At 40.4% G+C, this 17,706-nt stretch overlaps 1 protein-coding gene across 1 annotated transcript; it reads left to right on the top strand.

Annotated features, from left to right (window-relative positions):
• The first annotated feature begins 369 nt into the window (after positions 1 to 369).
• On the top strand, positions 370 to 15,817 carry spats2 (spermatogenesis associated serine rich 2). The gene is made up of 13 exons (XM_079170148.1): positions 370 to 447; positions 2,571 to 2,780; positions 3,762 to 3,841; positions 4,443 to 4,551; positions 5,083 to 5,132; positions 5,422 to 5,644; positions 6,230 to 6,415; positions 6,600 to 6,735; positions 8,188 to 8,246; positions 10,194 to 10,303; positions 10,450 to 10,552; positions 11,824 to 11,969; positions 12,073 to 15,817. The coding sequence occupies exons 2-13, from the start codon at positions 2,759 to 2,761 to the stop codon at positions 12,340 to 12,342; spliced, it is 1,494 nt and encodes a 497-aa protein (XP_079026274.1). The 5' UTR covers positions 370 to 447; positions 2,571 to 2,758; the 3' UTR covers positions 12,343 to 15,817.
• The last annotated feature ends 1,889 nt before the right edge of the window (positions 15,818 to 17,706 follow it).

The following is a 17,706-nucleotide window of genomic DNA, read 5'->3' as shown; positions in this document are numbered from 1 at the left end:
TGGCGTACACCGCTATCTATATATATATAAGATATAGGATATAAGATATGCGCATCAACTGCAAACATATGAATCCTCCCAGGTTGTAAAGATACCGTCATTCTCCAACTCACGAATATACCTTATTCAGCCATTTTGATCCTTAGTTAACATAAAAGAGATTATCTGACGTTTCTTTTTCCCCAGATTATCAGACAGTTATTATTATCTACATCTTTATCAGATTGTCTTGGTGTTTATTATATACATGCAGAGCTTTTTGTATGTACATGGAAAACTGCTTGTTGAAAGGGAGGGTCTTTGAATCAAACCTGGCAACCCCGATGGAGTCGACTCGAGTAACATACTGCCCACAGTAGAGACTTCTAGGCAGTACAGACGGCTGGCGGTGGAGTCAGTGGTGACCTGTGTTCAGAATCTACTGTTCAGTTTTCTTACCAACACCAAGTACGTATTTAATACTCTGTATATATACTAACACATTAATCTAATCACGGATTAGCTGTATAACGTCAGAGTTGAGTAGCTAACGTGCAGGTATGGCTAGCCTTAAAAATAAAGGATGTCTGCTAGCTGCGAGCTAGCTAAGGCTGCATCCAATGGTCCACAGAAAAGGCGTTGATGTTGCATTTAGTCTTTGTTGTTTTGAGGATTTAAATGGTAAATTACTGAGGTTAGTAACGCAAAGACCAACGAAGCTAACCACACAGACGTTAGGATGTTAGCAAGCTAACGTGAACGTAACCTCCCGGACTTAAATAACGTTATGTGAACCCTCTCGGGTCAGTACAACTCAGCTGGAAACGTGCAAAATATGCGCAGTTTGATCGTGTTTCATTAATAATTTCACGTAGTTAGTTAACATTAAATATAAGTTGGCTGTTTGGTTAAAGTTAGTCGTTACGGTTGTTTTGTTTTCGCTGTGATTGCAGGAAACCCTGAATATCTGAGAGTGTTTTTTTTTTACAGCTACCCGGAGGCTAATATGACTTCTGCGGTGAGCAGAATTGCACGGACTTTGAATTGACGTTACGTTATATTATTTAAGATGCTAACTCAACTGCGACGAGTAATGCCGGGGGGATCCCTTCCTAATTAGCTAGTTATACCTTCAACATTACCTGTTTTTAATTTAGGATATTTAACGTTGGTGTTATGGATTAATAAGAGCTCGATGGGACTTTGGACACAGAGGCAGCTGGTTTTCTACCTGTTTGTCAGGAGAAGACATGATTTAGTCTGTGCTGATGAAATAAATATCTTAGGTAATCGCATGTTGGACCTCCATAAAACAAACTGCAGGCTTGTTTGAGATTATGGATGCTACTATGAATAGAGATGCAACTAAATACTAATTTACCGGATGAATTGTTTGGTCTATGAAATGTCTGATGTCTTTTAATATTATATTAATGAAGATCTTCACTTTAATATGATGTAAAGCAGCAAATCTCAATATTTGAGAAGCTGAAAAAAAAAGCATTTTCTGATATTTCGCCATTTAAAAATGACTGTAATGATTAAGTGGATATCATAACAGTCGGCGAATATTTTTCTGACAATAATTGTCGCAACTCTTAACTGTGACAGAAGACCCTCCAGCTTTAATTTAAATCCCCCAACTCTTCAATTCAAACTTCTTTCAGTCGCCAGTTTTATTTGAGTGCTGAGTGAGCACTTCTCCTGAGTTGCATCACAAGTGCACGTCTCTCTCTCTCTCTCTCTCTCTCTCTCTCTCTCTCTCTCTCTCTCTCGGACTCGAGCACCATCCCTCTTGATAAACACAATGCATCCTAGTGCTTTGCATGAGTACACTGCAGTGTCGCTTGTTGATCGTGCTCACGGTGAGTTTGACGTCTGCACTGTAGAGGTGTGGTGGCACCAGGACTCTGTGAGGCATGCCAAGTCCTAATCAACAGGGTGTGGGTTTGTATAAGCTTGTAAGTTTCGCTTTTCAATAAACCCCTGGGTCAAAATAGAAACCTAAAAAGTTAGCAAACAGCTGACTCATCCAAAAAAAAAGAAATGAGTCCAGATTGCTGGAGGCTCTGGAGGCAAAATGGCTGAAGTGTGTTTCATTTCTACAGTGGTGAAATAACAATACAAGCCTATACGAGAAGGCTCACTTCCAGCATCGGTTCCAGACAAAGCGATGGTTTTACTTGTTAGGTGGAGCCCTCGCAGCTTTATCACCCATCACCCCTGCAGAGAACTGAGAAGAAGGAACTGCCATTCAAAGACGTGTTTCTCTGAAGTCCTGCTAACATCCACCCCCCCTCCCCCCCCAAAGAAAACTAGATGCTGCTTTTCTGCCAAGGACAATATTAACTACAGATTGTTTTCTTTTTTCTTCCAAGAATGCTCCGCCAGATAAACAATAACTTACCGAAATATGTTTTTCATTCATAGAGGAAATGGATTTCATTTGCATTCATATTTTCAGTTGTTACAAAAGTAGATATTTGTGCTTCATGCAGCGTTGTGACGGTTTCTTTTCTACATTCTAGTTCATGGGGGCTAAACCATTTTCACTTCTGTCCCCCCCCCCCCCCCCCCACTCCCACTCACAGATTTGGATCAACTTGGTGGAGGAACGTCGTGAGCCTTATCGGCATCTTCTCTTTACAGAAAGACTCAAAGTGAAATTGACGTCTCTTGCAGCCTTTATTTGAACACCATCTTAAGCACACTTGAAGTGTGATTACAGTGTTGAGGAAGTGCACGACCAAGTGTTGCCTGGATACTTCTGTGTGACAACATGGCAAAGAAAAACCAGAAGGGTATGTATTCACTCACACACAATGAAATGTGTCTTTAGTGTTTGAATGGCTGCAGAATTTAGTTGAATGTTTGTTTCAGTTAAACAAAGTAAATCATAGTTTAAGTTAAAATAACAAATAAACTGATGCATAACTAATAATTAATTCAGTCCTACAATTACAAGTATAGTCTAACAGCAATACTTTTACAGTATATGATGTATGCAAAAATAGAAATGAATGAATTAGATTGTAACCATTCAGCTATTTGAGTCCGTATCAGCTCAACATCTGTATCGGGGACTTAATTACTGTTCAAGGGAGATTTACAGTAACATTAACCTACTTTCATGGAAAGGAAAAACAACTTTTACAACGCTTTATATGGCTTTTATTTTTCAAGATTGCTCTGCCAGCGTTTTTTCCCTTCCTTGTCTTTAAATGGACATACAGTAGATTAACTTTGGACTTCAGCCTGATTTCATACTCGGCTGAAGGCTTTTGTTTAAGAATTATCCTCAGACTGTTGTTGGAAATACACATTTATTTATTATATTACTGTAACTCTGTGTTTCTTCTGTGTTTGGTAACAGAAACGCTCCGTAGGTTGTTTGTCTGGAAGCATTCATTGGTTATTAGGCATTTAAGACGGATACAGATTGAAGCCACAGATGAGTTTCTGTTGCTAATGATGCCGACTGTAAACAAATCAAATCTATTTTCAACTTGTTTGATAAGTCAACCTTATTAATTGATTGACTTAAGTTGAAAATGTGTTGATTTTTTTCTTCATGTAGAAAGAAATTCCTTCCTTTGTTAAGACAAATATCCTCCCAGGCACAAATCACAAACGGTAGCGACGTCTCTCTCCAGGAAAGTCCTTAAGACGTCTGGCGGTTGTTTGTTTTGCAAATGATGCTCTACATTGAATTGCAAATATGCCTCAAGGCCTGAATAGACGATGGAGTTTATTTTTTATTTTTGCATGACGTTTGTCAACAGACACGTCGGGGGTGGTGTTTGACACTCGGTCAAAAATGGCCATGTCCCAGGGAGGAACAGCTGAGAGGATGAAGGAGAAGGTAAGAAGTATACACAGCGCACATCACTGGCAGCTGTAAGTAAATCATTTTAAACATAAAATCACTTCTTTTGTTTATATCAATGGATTCAAATTTGCTCCATGCCGATTTTCCTCTGTTCTCCGGCTTTTGTCGGGAAGCTCCAAAAAAACAACAACTCGTGGCTCAAGTCATGCATTGTGAACTAGGCGTCAGGAAGATGGGGCAGCACACAGTGGAGCCACAAGGTTCTCATGGAAGACTGTGCTTTAATGCACATTTTGAAAAGTAGAGCCAAAACCTTCAACAGACACGTTGCTTCTTATTGACGTGTGTTTTTAATGCTTCTCGTGATGTGGCCGCCCAGAGAAAAGGCGCTGTACCCGGCGTCCTTTTTTTCTAAGCGCTACCCCCCTTTTTTTAATAGGAAGCAAATGTGCGACGCTAGTCTATCATACAAACAATTTATAGAAAAGAAACAATTTTTAAAAAGCGAAGGGCTGTGTCTTTAAGCCAAATGTTTTTTAAGTGTCATAACGCCTTCATTGTAAATGTACACTAAATGTTGAATCATCTTGAACTATTTGATTTTACAATCTGTTTTATTTCCTTTTCTCTACAGATCAGTGCCGTCAGGGCCGTTGTCCCCAACAAAAGTAACAATGAGATTGTTCTGGTTTTGCAGCATTTTGAGAACTGTGTCGACAAGGCCGTTCAAGCTTTTTTAGAAGGTATGAAGACGTCACTGTTAGACCTCAACAATGTGAAATTATGATCCTCAACACCTCCTTTTATAAAGAATGACTTCCCCGTGAAATGGATAGATCCGCTTACAACAACACCAAAAACATTATATCGTACCTATTCACCACGTATCATTGTAGTGCTCCACCTATAAGGTGCAGCGTCCTAACACACGGATGTTCAATTAGTGTTGTTTCACTGTTCATTACAGGGCAATACTGGTATACCTTGTTAGTGTACTACACTGAAGTCAGACCTGGCATGCCGCACACATTGCTTGGGCTTAACAAGAATCTCGCGGTCAACTTCATTCATGCGCGTCATGCTCTGCATTCAGAAGTCTGAGCGTCGTAGTTTTGCAGGTTTAATTATAGAACGAGGGTTGTCCCACGTGCGTCACACTGCTTTGTTCCTTATTTAGCGGCGGCTCAACAAAGCCTCGAGGCATTTCAGATATTGAGATGTTTTTAATGTTCGTCATGTGTCACTTCATCATCATTGTTTTCTTTGCACACCAGGCAGTGCGGTCGAGATCTTGAAGGAGTGGAATGTTACCGGCAAAAAGAAGGTGAGAACCTGAAAGCCTGCATGTTGAGTGTCTCTCTGTTGAGTCAGCATAATCGTGTGCTTTATTTGAAAGACATGGGTGTATGTTCAACGTGCTCTTCATTAGTTGTAGACTATAACTAAGTGGCTTTTGAATCTAAATGCCCAAACTTGTATTTCTGCTCGAGCTTGAATCTTTCTCTCCCCGTGTGCGCTGAAATAGTTTCGATTCACCGCTCTGATAAAGATAGAGATCGTGAACAATGAGAGTTTTGAACAAAGAGGTTTGACATTGATCTCTCCTTGTTCAGCCCAAGAAGAAAAAGAAGCCCAAGCCTCAGCCGGAGGCTTCAGCGGAGCCGGCTCCGCCTGAGGCCACGCCGCCCGAGGAGGGCAAGGACGAGGTGAACGGCTTTCACGCCAACGGGTCGGTGGTGGATGGAGAGTCTCTTGATTCTCTGAGTGAGCAGTTGGACTCCGCCTCCCTGGATGCGGTGGAGCTGGACTCTGAGCCCGCTACGTCAGAAACCCCCGGTAATCACAGCTCCGATGAATAACGAAGGCAAAAAGAGGAACGGCTGAATCACGGGCCATTTTAACTGCATGTCAAACTTGTCCTTTATTTATGTCTGAGTACAGTGCTTCTCCGATGACTGCGACACTACGTCATCGGTTTTGTTTCAGTCTGCTGATTTCAGGATTCAAAGCTCTTTATCTGTTGAAATGATTGCTTTTACAATGGGGAAACATTTTTGTGAGTGAAACCTTCTCACAAACAGCAATACGGGTGCCTTCTGTAGAAATGTTAAGGGTGTCGATTATTATAAGGATCAGATGTTCTTCAGTTCAGGTCCAATACCTTTTCTATGTAATATATTCGTATTGTTAAGTGCCAAGTTGTCAAATGTATTTCTAATCAAATATCACCATTTTTTTCCTTATTGTAAAGTCTTAAAATATTGTGGGTGACTTATCGTGTACTTCATTTTAAACAGCCAAATATTCTGACCGACTTGTAGAATAATTTGGCTCATCTCTATCTTAGGTTAGTTTTTGGGGGGAAGGTTAGTTTTTGAAATACGTCCTCTACTTGTTGTAAAGTCCTCCGTCCTCTCACAGGTGCAGAAGCGGAAAGTCAAGGTAGCGCTCCAAGCCCCCCTTTACAGCAAGGAGGGAGGAATCACCAGGTTCCTAGAGGCAACAAGAACCGACACAGGACAGGCTCAAATTCACATCAGCATCCACCCACTTCCTCATTCCCACCCATCAACGATGAGCAGGCATCATCGGGAGTCAAGAAGATGGGTTAGCCACCAAATACCTCTTAAATCCTAACTTATCTACCTGCATGTAGTCTTTTAGAACATCATTGATTAATAACGCACTGTTACCAAGGCACAGAGGTAAAACCTAGTCTGGGACTAAATGTGTCGCAGCAACTTGTTCTTCTTCAACGTGTGCCTAAGTCAAGTTAATGTTTACCTCTCAGCTCCCAACATCGACCGCTCCGTGAAGGACCTGCAGAGATGCACCGCCTCACTGACTCGCTACAGGATAGTGGTGAAGGAGGAGATGGACTCCTCCATCAAGAAGATGAAGCAGACGTTTGCTGAGCTCCTGAGCTGGTGAGCGCGGTTCTTTTTTTAAAATTCTGCCTCCGGTCATGTTCTGTGGCTGAATCTCAATGTGGCCGCAGCAGATTGTTTAATGTCTGTTCTACTGTCGTTCTATCTTTATGATCGCAGCACTGGGCCAGGTGTGCTAAAGTCAAACAGGTTTTCACCTTTTTATTCCTCAGGCGCTCTTTTTGTCCCCGTTCTTTACGACTACGTCCGTCCCGTCTTGCGTGTACAAACGAGTGCAACACCACAAATGCCTTAAAGGACAGAAAAAACACCATTATCCTAATCTTTTTAACGATGTATGGCATTATAATGCAGCCAGGAGGGGGGACTATGAGGGCTACTGGTGCCGATAATGGTGCTCCAAGACGACACCCCAGTCTGCTTTTACAGGCCCATACAGCTGACTGAGGACATGCTATGGGATCACATTCTGATAATACGAATAATAATAATAAGGAGTCATTTCGAGGTGTTTGCCTCTCAGCAAAGTAGAAAAACAAACACTGCTTTTTGTAATGCTCGTGTATAGAAGGGGAAAAGTGTTTTTCCTTTTTGGGAAAGTGCCGTGATTCCTTACATGGGGGGGTCGGGAACTCCCTTTAGTGTTCGCAAGATAAATCCGTGGGGTCATGAGTGAACAGATTTGGGAAACGGAATAAATATACAGTAGCTCATCTTCACAGAATTATTTGAAAAATCCCTCTTTGTTTGAAGAGGTCACCTCAAGAGCAACTTTTTAAACTTGTGCCGAGGGGGTCGCAAGATAACGGCTTTATCTTTAGGGGTCACAAGAGAAGAAACAAGTTTTACGGACGATCGTTGTCGGCCTATATTCAGTAGAAGTACTTGCTCTGGAGATCCCCGATAAAGCTACATTGTGAACAACACATCTGTATTGAAACTGTCGGGAGGAGAGCTGGTAATGTAAGCAGCTGCAGTTATACGGTAAAGAGGTTCCATTGAGCTACATTATGGTGCGTTCATGCTCCATTCAGAAAAGAAATACCATTGAACGAATGTAAATTATAACATCATGTTCCGATGTAATCTGTAAAATTAAGTTTTGGTGAGAAACTTGTATAAATGTAGATGTTTGAAGGGGATTTATTTCCTGATTTTTTTTTTATTCTGATGTTCTGATTAATACTTGTGAAAACCATGATTGTTGCTTTATGCAATATGAAGGTTTTCTGTCTTTTGTCTTCGGTCTGTAGCCAGTGCAGCAGTAGAGGAGCTCAGAGTGGAACTAAACAGATATTCAGTTTATCAACAGGAAGCTGCAGTATCTCGTTTCAGCTTTTCACAGAGAATAACGAAGGACCTCTCTTTGGAAAAGACAATACTAATACTTATTGTATAGTTAATAGAAATAATATATATATAGAGAGAGAGAGAGAGAGAGCTCGGAATAAGTAAAGAAAAATGACTCATCATTCTCTCTTTTCTTTCTAGTTTAATGGACAGAGAAGTGACTCTAATGGGAGAAATGGACAAAGTGAAAGCAGAGGCCAGTAAGTACTGTGTGTGTGTGTGTGTGTGTGTGTGTGTGTGTGTGTGTGTGTGTGTGTGTGTGTGTGTGTGTGTGTGTGTGTGTGTGTGTGTGTGTGTGTGTGTGTGTGTGTGTTTCTCTCAATACGTAGACTAAACTAAAGACCTGCTTCTCACATACCACCCGGGAGCTGTTAGTATTCTCCACATATAATGATCACCTCGTTCAACGGCCTGGAGAGTCTGACCTGAATCACTTCCGGAGAGGTCGTAAAAGAAATGGTTGTGTCCCAGTTTCCTCAAAACTGCAATGGTGCCCTCTGGGTCCTGATATACCGAGAGCATACGTGTGTGTGTGTGTGTGTGTGTGTGTGTGTGTGTGTGTGTGTGTGTGTGTGTCTGTGTGTCTGTGTGTCTGTGTGTGTGTGTGTCTGTGTGTCTGTGTGTCTGTGTGTGTGTGTCTGTGTGTCTGTGTGTGTGTGTAACATGACGGAGCAAGACTGCATATTTGTACAAGTAGGCCATTCTCTCTTATTCTGTCCTCACAGTGTGGAGTGTTGTGTGTTCCAGGCCTGGAAAAAGTGAATAGTGTCAGGTGTCGGGGGAGACTGAATGCTGTCTTTGTGTAAGGTGATTTGGGGATTGAGAGGAAAGCAAAGAAACTATTTCTTTGACATTACAAAAGCCAGGTTTCCTCAAAAAGTGCCTCCTACTAATCTCCTTCTTGTGTTAAACGTATGTTTAACTGATGGTTTTCCTTTTATAACCTCTATGAACAGATCTGTATGTAGGCAACAGTTAAATCCGTTCGTTTCCTCAACAACAGAAGGCAGCGCAGTCACGAGACATATTGTGTTTTGTAGACGTGTAACACTGCTGTTATTGTAATGACTGTAATTCGAAAGCTACTATACGTAGACTTAAACGCTGCTTTCAGGCCTGTTGGCAAAAGTTATTCTGGGAAATGTTCAACGGTTCAAAAGTTTTATTTCTTTTCTTCAATATTAACTATTTTTAACAGATTGTTCTTCTATAATAACTTGTTTAACAGTTTGGTGCGTTTCTGTGGAAGGAATAAACTCGGCTACAGCGCAGTTTAGTCAGAAGTTGGCGCTCTAGATCATACTTCAGAATGCGCTTAAAAATATGTGAATTGGAAACACGGCTACTGTTTGCACGATGGTATAAAACTGTTGGAACTTGGATTTTGAATTTGTTTTCCAGTCCAGACAAACACAGGTGACTCAGTGGTTACATTGAAGAGGTTTAAACTGTGATTTGTCAGTCCATAGTTCAGCTGATATTCCAACAGTGCTAACCCTACACGTACCCTCTAGTTCTGCTGTGAAGTTTGAAGAAGAGCTTTGCTAAAGCAACACGTTGCCTGATCATTCCCGCTGGCTGCAGACTCTATTACTGTGCATTTGACATTGAAACAGGAAGCTGTTCCTCTTTAAAAACCCTTCATACAGAACACCATCTATTTGAAAAGAGGACTTTCTACATCCTAAAAGCATGAAAGTCCATTCAAACCTGTAGAACCGTCTTCTCAGACATCTGACGGGACCCAATGAGGCGTTTGTGGCAGGAGGTTTCCGATGTTTGAAGAGCAGCGTACGTGGTATCTCTTTGAAAATGGCTTTATCGCTGACCCTTGTTTATCTTTTAGATGCTGAGTCAGCTGTACTTTGTACTCGTCATATCAAATGACAGCTGAGGTCTTACAGAAAACTGAAACTTACTGGGACTGCAGGGAATATCCGTCATACAGACACATAACTTTAACATTATAATAATCTGCAGCTTTACTGATAGTCGATTAATCCTTTAAATCACCTTTCAAGCACAATGCCAAATATTCATTTCTATTGCGCTCAGAGACACGATGCACAAGAACGATTTGAAAGTCTTCTTGTTGGTTTCATAAATGATGTTCATATCTGTTAAAGATCTCATTTGTTTCGTTTCAGTGCTAATTTTGGACGCCCGGCAGAAGAGAGCGGAGGAGCTCAGGAGGTTGACGGACCAGTCGGCGTCCATGTCTGAGGAGCAGTTGACTGAGCTGCGTGCCGACATCAAGGTACTGAAACAATGCTGCTGCTCCAGTACGGCCTCGCCTCTCTCTTTCTTAGCGCACAGCCGAGTCATGGGGAAGTATGTGTTCATTGTTCAGCTGCTGATGATGAATATAATCTGTTGTCTCTTCTTTCTTTTTTTTCCCCGCAGCACTTTGTGAGTGAGCGTAAATATGATGAAGACCTCGGGAGAGCTGTAAGATTTACGTTCGACCTTGAACCGCTGAAGACGAGCATCTCCGGGTTTGGATCAGGTACGGTGTCATCGTCATCTGTGTTCAAAGTGAACATTTCTGAAAACAATCCTCCCTACTTTTATTAATCATGAATGATGCAATAGACGTTTCACACAAATCAGAAAAGCGAGCGTTTCAGCTCTTCAGTTTGAGCGTTTTATAAGGTCATATTCATAATCACAGCTGTTTGTCAGCAGACTGGAAGCACACTCACAGTGGCTCATAAACCAATTCGTGTGTGTCACAATTGGCCAATACGTGTGGCACCTTAAATGACTTGGAGAGGAAATGGACAAGGCCAAAGCTGACAACACAAAAAACGACAGATAAAACACATTTTCTTTCTCCAAAAATGTATTTTTGTTTGATTTTAATTCTTAATTCTTTGATTCAGTGGTTAAAGGTTTCCCACCAAAACTTTAACATTTGTGGGTTGATGTACAAATCAAGCTAAACATAGCTTATGCACATTCCTGTCTAACCTTTAAATGAGGACATCCAACCACTAAAATGTACATTTTTGTTTATTTTTGGCACCTAAAATAATGAATAAACATGTCAGGCATGCGCACGACACTAAATATTATTCACATAATTATTAATAATGTTCTCTTCTTAGTCCCACTGAACATTTACTCGTAGATATGTGTCTTAAAATAATACATTGACATCCTGTAGTTTTAGAGAAAACCAGGTAATCAATATTGTTACTGAGAAACCCACTTATTTATTCATGTAAATAAATATGTCATCAGAATGTATCCAACCTTGCCGAACTAGATCTGTCTCATAAAGAAGGATTATTATGTTCTCTGGTCATCTTTGCTGACTAAAAGACACCAATAGACAAATATTTTAGATGAATGTATGGAGCTCAATCAGAGAACAGCGAACTTCAACGGAGCATGCCGATAGATTTTGCAGACTTTAATAGTGCAAGAAGTTCTGTTTTATCTATTACAGAATCAATAGTCTCTTACTTCCTTTAGTAACAATATGCTAGTTCATTGCGTTTCACACTGCGACCAATCCTTTATTACACTTCCTGCACACAATCGCACAATCATCAGTGGCTGTGTTTCACGGTGCGATCTAGTTTTTGGATCGATGACCAGAGATTTCACGTTTCTCAGACAAACGTTGACGGTGTAAACCGGGCCCTTAGACCCAGAACCTCTTCCAATCCCAGATATAGACCGCGCTAACGTATCGCTTCTCTGAAGGTTTACCTTCATGAGACAGGTCCCAGGTTGTACCGTTAGTGATTTGCTGTGTCATTTCTTTTACAGTTTACCATCCGCATACAGGCTACTCAAATCGGTCCCGCTGTAGCTCCACGTCCTCGTCTGTTGCCAGCCCAAGTCTGCTGGAGACTCCTCCTTCCACCCAGACCCAGAGCCCCCCCAGTGTACACCGCCCTCCACCAAACAAACAGGTCAGTTGTGGTTTTTTCACTCAGACCATAAAGGTGTTTGCTTACCTCAGCAATGTCAATAATTCTTAGCCGCTCACTGCATTTTAATTATCCGAATTCTCAGATTTTCCACGGCAACAGGCGTACTTTCCAGGGACAAGGGTATCACTCGGGGGGTCAGAGGTATAACGGCGGTTACTACCCGGACAGAAACGCCGGGCGCGCTAACCACCGCTACCAGAGTGACGGTGCATCGTCTGGTGGTTCCTCTGGTCCTTCCCAGCACCCGCACAGCTCCAGAGGTCCCCACCATTCCTCCACGTCCTCCTACAACCAAGACCGACCCTCTAATAACGGGCTGCCCCAAAGGCCTCCGCGGACGCCCTGCCCTTGACATTACAAGAATCCCGTGCTTAAATCAAACCCATCTACTAACCCTCGCACTTCCCTCCCCATAGCCTCCCCACACACCCTCCCCTCTACTAACTCCTTTCAATGAAGAATAGAATACAAGTTTACATATTTCCGTCAGTTGAGCTGCGATGCCACTTCGCTAAATCTATCCATTCATCCTTCAAACTTGAAACGCTCTCACAGTTCTATATTTGTTCTTCCTTTTTTTTGCATTTCTCCCTCCCTGGTTAAGGTAACAGCTTCTATCTTTAGGCCCTCTTTGAGAGATCTCATCGCTACGCTATCGTCAGTCTCTGTAACGGATTATTTGTGTCTGCCGGAGACTGATGTGATTACCTGCAACAATGTGTGCACTATTGAAGTTGAAGTCCTCGTACTATTTCTGTTTTTTTGCGTGGCTTTACGTCAGCTCACTGATTTGCACGTCTGATTTATTATTTTTTGTGTTCTTGTCTCCCAGAACCATTTCAATGCCTTCACGATAGAAAGCGTAGTGAAAGTGTAGAAGTAGTTCTAGCAGTAACGGAGGTTTTTGTCATGAGGAGAGTAGACATGCAATCAACACTACAGACTATCGTTAATACAAGGTAAGAAGAATTAAACATATCAAAACTGTACTCCAGAGCTTTTCATATGGCTGCTATAAACCATAGGGAACTTGTTAACACTAGGACTTCGATGTGCTTGAGAGAGGAACTCTGTGGACACAGAGGAGGCCCTCTTAAAGCAACAGTTTGACATTTGAGAAATGACTCGTTCTCTTTCTTGCCAAGAGTTGGATCAAAAGATGGATACCGGTCTCATATTCGAAGACTACATTTGAAACTATCACCAGCACACGGTTAGCTTAGTTTAGCACAAAGACTGAAAGCGGTTAAGTGGTCTCAATGTCACAAAATCCAAATTTACACTTTCTACCGTTTACTTCGCCCAATAACTTTAGTGTAAAAACTACAAGTTATGGTTTTATGGGGGTTTATGTGCCCAGCACAGCAAAGCTAGCTGTTGCCTTTGTTTCCAGTCTTTATGCTATGCTAAGCTAAGCCGATCAGCTGTTAGCTGTAGCTTCCTATTTACCATACTGACATGAGGGTGGTATCAAACTTCTCATCAAACGCTCTGCAAGAAAACAAATGTGCACATTTCCCCCAGATGTCAATCTTTTCCTTTAAACACTGCCCTCCACACAGGCCAGCGGGGTGATTGTGTGCGCTGTGGTCGGCTTGCTGTCCATTATTTTGTAACACAGAGAGGGCTCATTACCTACTTTTTTGAAAAAATATGTTCAAACTGTCCTCACGCTGTTCTATATTTAGCCCGTGACATTAATTCTGATGTATCTTCTTCGGCACGCACCGTTTCTTCTTCTTTACGTTGTTGTGTGCACATGGAGGGCATATTAATGACATGCTTGCCTTTAGTCACAGAGAGACTTCACATTTGCCTTTCTCGAGACGTGTATGTCTGCATCATGAGCTTTTTAACAGATGGTACTTGTAGAGCGGGCGTGTGGTTTATAAATATATGTGAGAGAATAAGATCTTTTCTTCCCCTTTTTTTTTTTTTTTTACATTCTCACGTTCACGATCAAAAACTGATGAATGCATTGGAAGGTTGTATTGATTTCCTATGGCTGCCAAGATGCTTTGAGGCTGTTTGCTGAGGTGAAGTCTCATCGTAGTGTCCACAGCTGGTGTATACCTCATTGCTGATGTTGTGGGCTCTTATTTAAGGGACCCCTGGTGATTCCTCCTCTCTGATCTTCTTGTAGTTGTGTACGTACAGTGTGTGGAGCTGCAAGGCTGTAGGCATAGACTGGTTGTTACATAATTGCTGCATTTTCTTCATGTGTCGTCGTCTTCCTTCGAGCAGTCTTTTGGAAGAAAAGTTAATTCATAATAAGTCCCCCTCCCCCCCTCTTTTTGTTTCTTCGTGGTTTTCTGATGAAAGGGAGATTTTTCTTCATATTTGAGATTAGATCTTTACTTCAGTTATTATAATAGTTCATGTTGTGGAGAGAAGAGAGTTAACTCGTTTACGATCGTTCTTAAATACGTGCTGCGACGACAAAGGAAAAGTATGACATTTTGTGAAATACACTCATTTCCTTTGTTACAGTTTGGAAACACTTCTGATTTAGCGTACCAACCAATCCGACTAGAAAATACTTAGACAAGCAACAAAAAGGTGAAATGTATGCTTTATTGAAAGTGTTTTCAAACAGTGAATGGTTTAACAGGAGCAAAGACTTCAATAATGAAGAATAACTGCCTGCTTTGGCGAATGTACACCTGGTTAAGCGTCCTCCACCTCCACTAAAGGACCTTTCTCACTCTCACACGGTCCTGAAGCTAGACCACAGCTCGCTGTTTCTTATCTAACTCAGTGATGTAGTGAAAAGGTGTGTTTCCTGAAATGTCAAACTTTTCTTTCAAGGCTCTCAGAGGTGGTAAAGACTTTTCTTGACTGGTGTATTTTGGGGGGCTGCAGTTTGAATGGAAAGCTGTCGGGACAGATGACGGATCAATCGGCTTGTATTCCACATATCTCCAGTGAGCCCTGGAGGTGCTGGATTCGTTCAATCATGACTCAAAGAGAGTAGATGTAGTCTGCCTCACTTTATCCACTTTTGTTTCCAATCTGTAGTAACATTAGGTTTTCGCCAAAGATAATTTTGTCCTGTTTTGAAGTTGCTGCCTTTTTTCCCCCCTCAGCCTGTAAAATAATTCCAAAAGGGGATTAATCCAAAACTTCACATTTTCTTCTTCTTCTTCTACTTGACCCTACTTTATTTTCTGATTCCTTACTGTATATACATTAATGTAGCTATATAATTTTGTGCTCACATGGGGCATTTTGTATGTGATATTCATATTAGGCATAATGGAGGTTAAAACATCTCGTTCATTCCTTCTTCCAGTAGACTTTGTGTCCTCCTCCTCAAAACAACTTTTCTGAGACAACTGTAAACTCAAGTGCCTTTTCTTGTCTCCCACCAATTCATTGACATCCCCTCCACCCGAGTATGGACCAAAGACATCGACCGTCCTAAACACCCCTTCTCTCTCTCTCTCTCTCTCTCTCTCTCTCTCTCTCTCTCTCTCTCTCTCTCTCTCTCTCTCTCTCTCTCTCTCTCTCTCTCTCTCTCTCTCTCTCTCTCTCTCTCTCTCTCTCTCTCTCTCTCTCTCTCTCTCTCTCCCCCCTTCACTGAATTGCACACTTTTCATTTACTACGAATAAACAGTTTGCAATACTAAATGTGTATGTTTTGTTTGTTTCTAGCTATACTGGCATGTAATGGTGGACATATGTCCTGGTTTTGACTCCATGTGCTGCAACTTACTGTTCACTTTTAATTTTAAATATGTTAAACACATTTATTAAACACTGAACTTTTAAAAGCAGTTTTTTGTTTGTGGTTGTAACAGTACATTTACTCAAGTGCTGTACTTTTTATGCAGCTCTATACTATCTGAAAAGCATATATAATACTTTTTGTCTCACATGTGGAGTTACTTTACAGATCACAATTCACCCTTCCTGTCCAGTGAAAACCATGTATCTTTACATTGTTCTGATAAATCCTCCGACCTCTTAAAATAAATAAACTATAATCCTCTTGGATGGTAAATTCATCGTTGCATAACTGAAAACCGGGCTGTTTTTCTGAGCCCATGAAGAGTTGACATTTAAGGGTTCCTGACACTCGCTCTGTCTTGACTTCATGACACATTTTTATGGTGAATTTTTCTATATATTTTTTATGACCTACTAAACCGACTTTATAATTATTTTTTACAACATACTATATTATGACTTTTATGACATTTTTCTGGCATAATCTACAAGGAGCATTTGTTAGGCTTACTGTACTATGACTTTTTTGATGTACAGTGGTATGTTTTTTAACACATTTTATAGGATACTATATGAAGTTTTTTTTATGACATACTGTGTAATGATCATTATACTTAATACTATAACATGCTACACTAAAACTTTTTTTATGGCGTACTATACTTTTTTTATATTTTTCATGACCTAATATACTATGACTAGTGACCTGTTTTATTACATACTATAGTATACATTTTTGACATTTCTTAAACATACAATTCTTATAATACTGACTTTTTAATGTTTATCATGACATAATATACTATGACATTTTTATTAAAATGTTGTAAAGTCATAGTATATTATGTTATAAAATGAATTGCATAGTATGTCATAAATATGTCATTACAAAAATCATAGTATAGAATGTAAAAATGTATTAGAAAATGAAAATAAATAGTATAGGATGTCACAAAAAGCAGCAGACACATTAATGCAGGTAAGGTTTGAATGCAGGCCTTTTCCTTGTAGTGGAGTACTCACTGTGTGGTAGGATATTAGTTATTTTACTTCAGTGAAGTACTTCATTATTTCTCCACCAGTGCAAGCCAATAAATAACTAAAATGCATTAATTGAAGGTAAACACTGATGGCGAGGAATAAATAGATCTGAACTAATAAAATGTGAAACATCACACTAACCTGCACAGCCAGCAGAGGGCACCTTTACTCTAAGGAAATGTTCAAACGTGATTTTTGAGAGGGAGGTTCTTTTGAGGATCTCATCAATCAGCAGTGGTGGAAGAACTGTTTAGATCTCCTAACTAACAGTAACAGTAATACAATTGTATGTTCATATTTTGTGTTGTAAAGTTTTCGTATTCATAATTCTACGTAAGCAAAACGTATTAAAGTATTTAAACTATCACAAGTAAAAACACTCATGGATAGAAATGGCATAGAAATTACATTCTTGTAAAAAGTGATGTAAGCAGCGTCGGAAATACAGGAGGGCAAAGGTCAACTCAGTAGACACTTACATGTTAGTGCTCCTATATGCTGAAATTCACGGTAAACGCATTCAAACGGCACAGATCGGGAGCGAGCGAAGGACTTTGAAAGTTAGCGGAAAGATTAACGTGAGACAACATCCGGTTTCTTCAGACGAACATCCGGTCTTCAGAATAAGATGCCATCAAAGTATACATATTGCATAATGGAAACATGATTAAATGAATTATATTCACATTAAGTATAAAACATACTACCTGCATCTCGTGAGTTAAAGGGAAAATACACCTAAATTGTGCGTAAAGTGTCTTTATTCTTTGATTTGAGGGTTACTGGAAATTAATAATACCTGACTGACAGTCGATTAAGATATTTTACTAAAACTCTGAACTGAATTTGTACCTTCAAATGGCACAATTTTGAAATTTTTAAGGTGCTATAAAAATGCACTAACTAATGCATATATGTTCAGGACAAATATGGGTAATATCACAAT

This window comes from Pholis gunnellus (assembly GCF_910591455.1).
Source record: "Pholis gunnellus genome assembly, chromosome: 2".
In the NCBI taxonomy this organism is placed as follows: domain Eukaryota; kingdom Metazoa; phylum Chordata; class Actinopteri; order Perciformes; family Pholidae; genus Pholis; species Pholis gunnellus.
This window is presented reverse-complemented; position numbering and strand designations above follow the sequence as displayed.

Coding starts and splice junctions, on each gene's coding strand:
- spats2 (XM_079170148.1), top strand. CDS start 2,759: ATGGCAAAGAAAAACCAGAAGG. Junction 5,133..5,421: donor ATGTTACCGGCAAAAAGAAG/GTGAGAACCTGA, acceptor CTCCTTGTTCAG/CCCAAGAAGAAAAAGAAGCC. Junction 8,247..10,193: donor CAAAGTGAAAGCAGAGGCCA/GTAAGTACTGTG, acceptor GTTTCGTTTCAG/TGCTAATTTTGGACGCCCGG.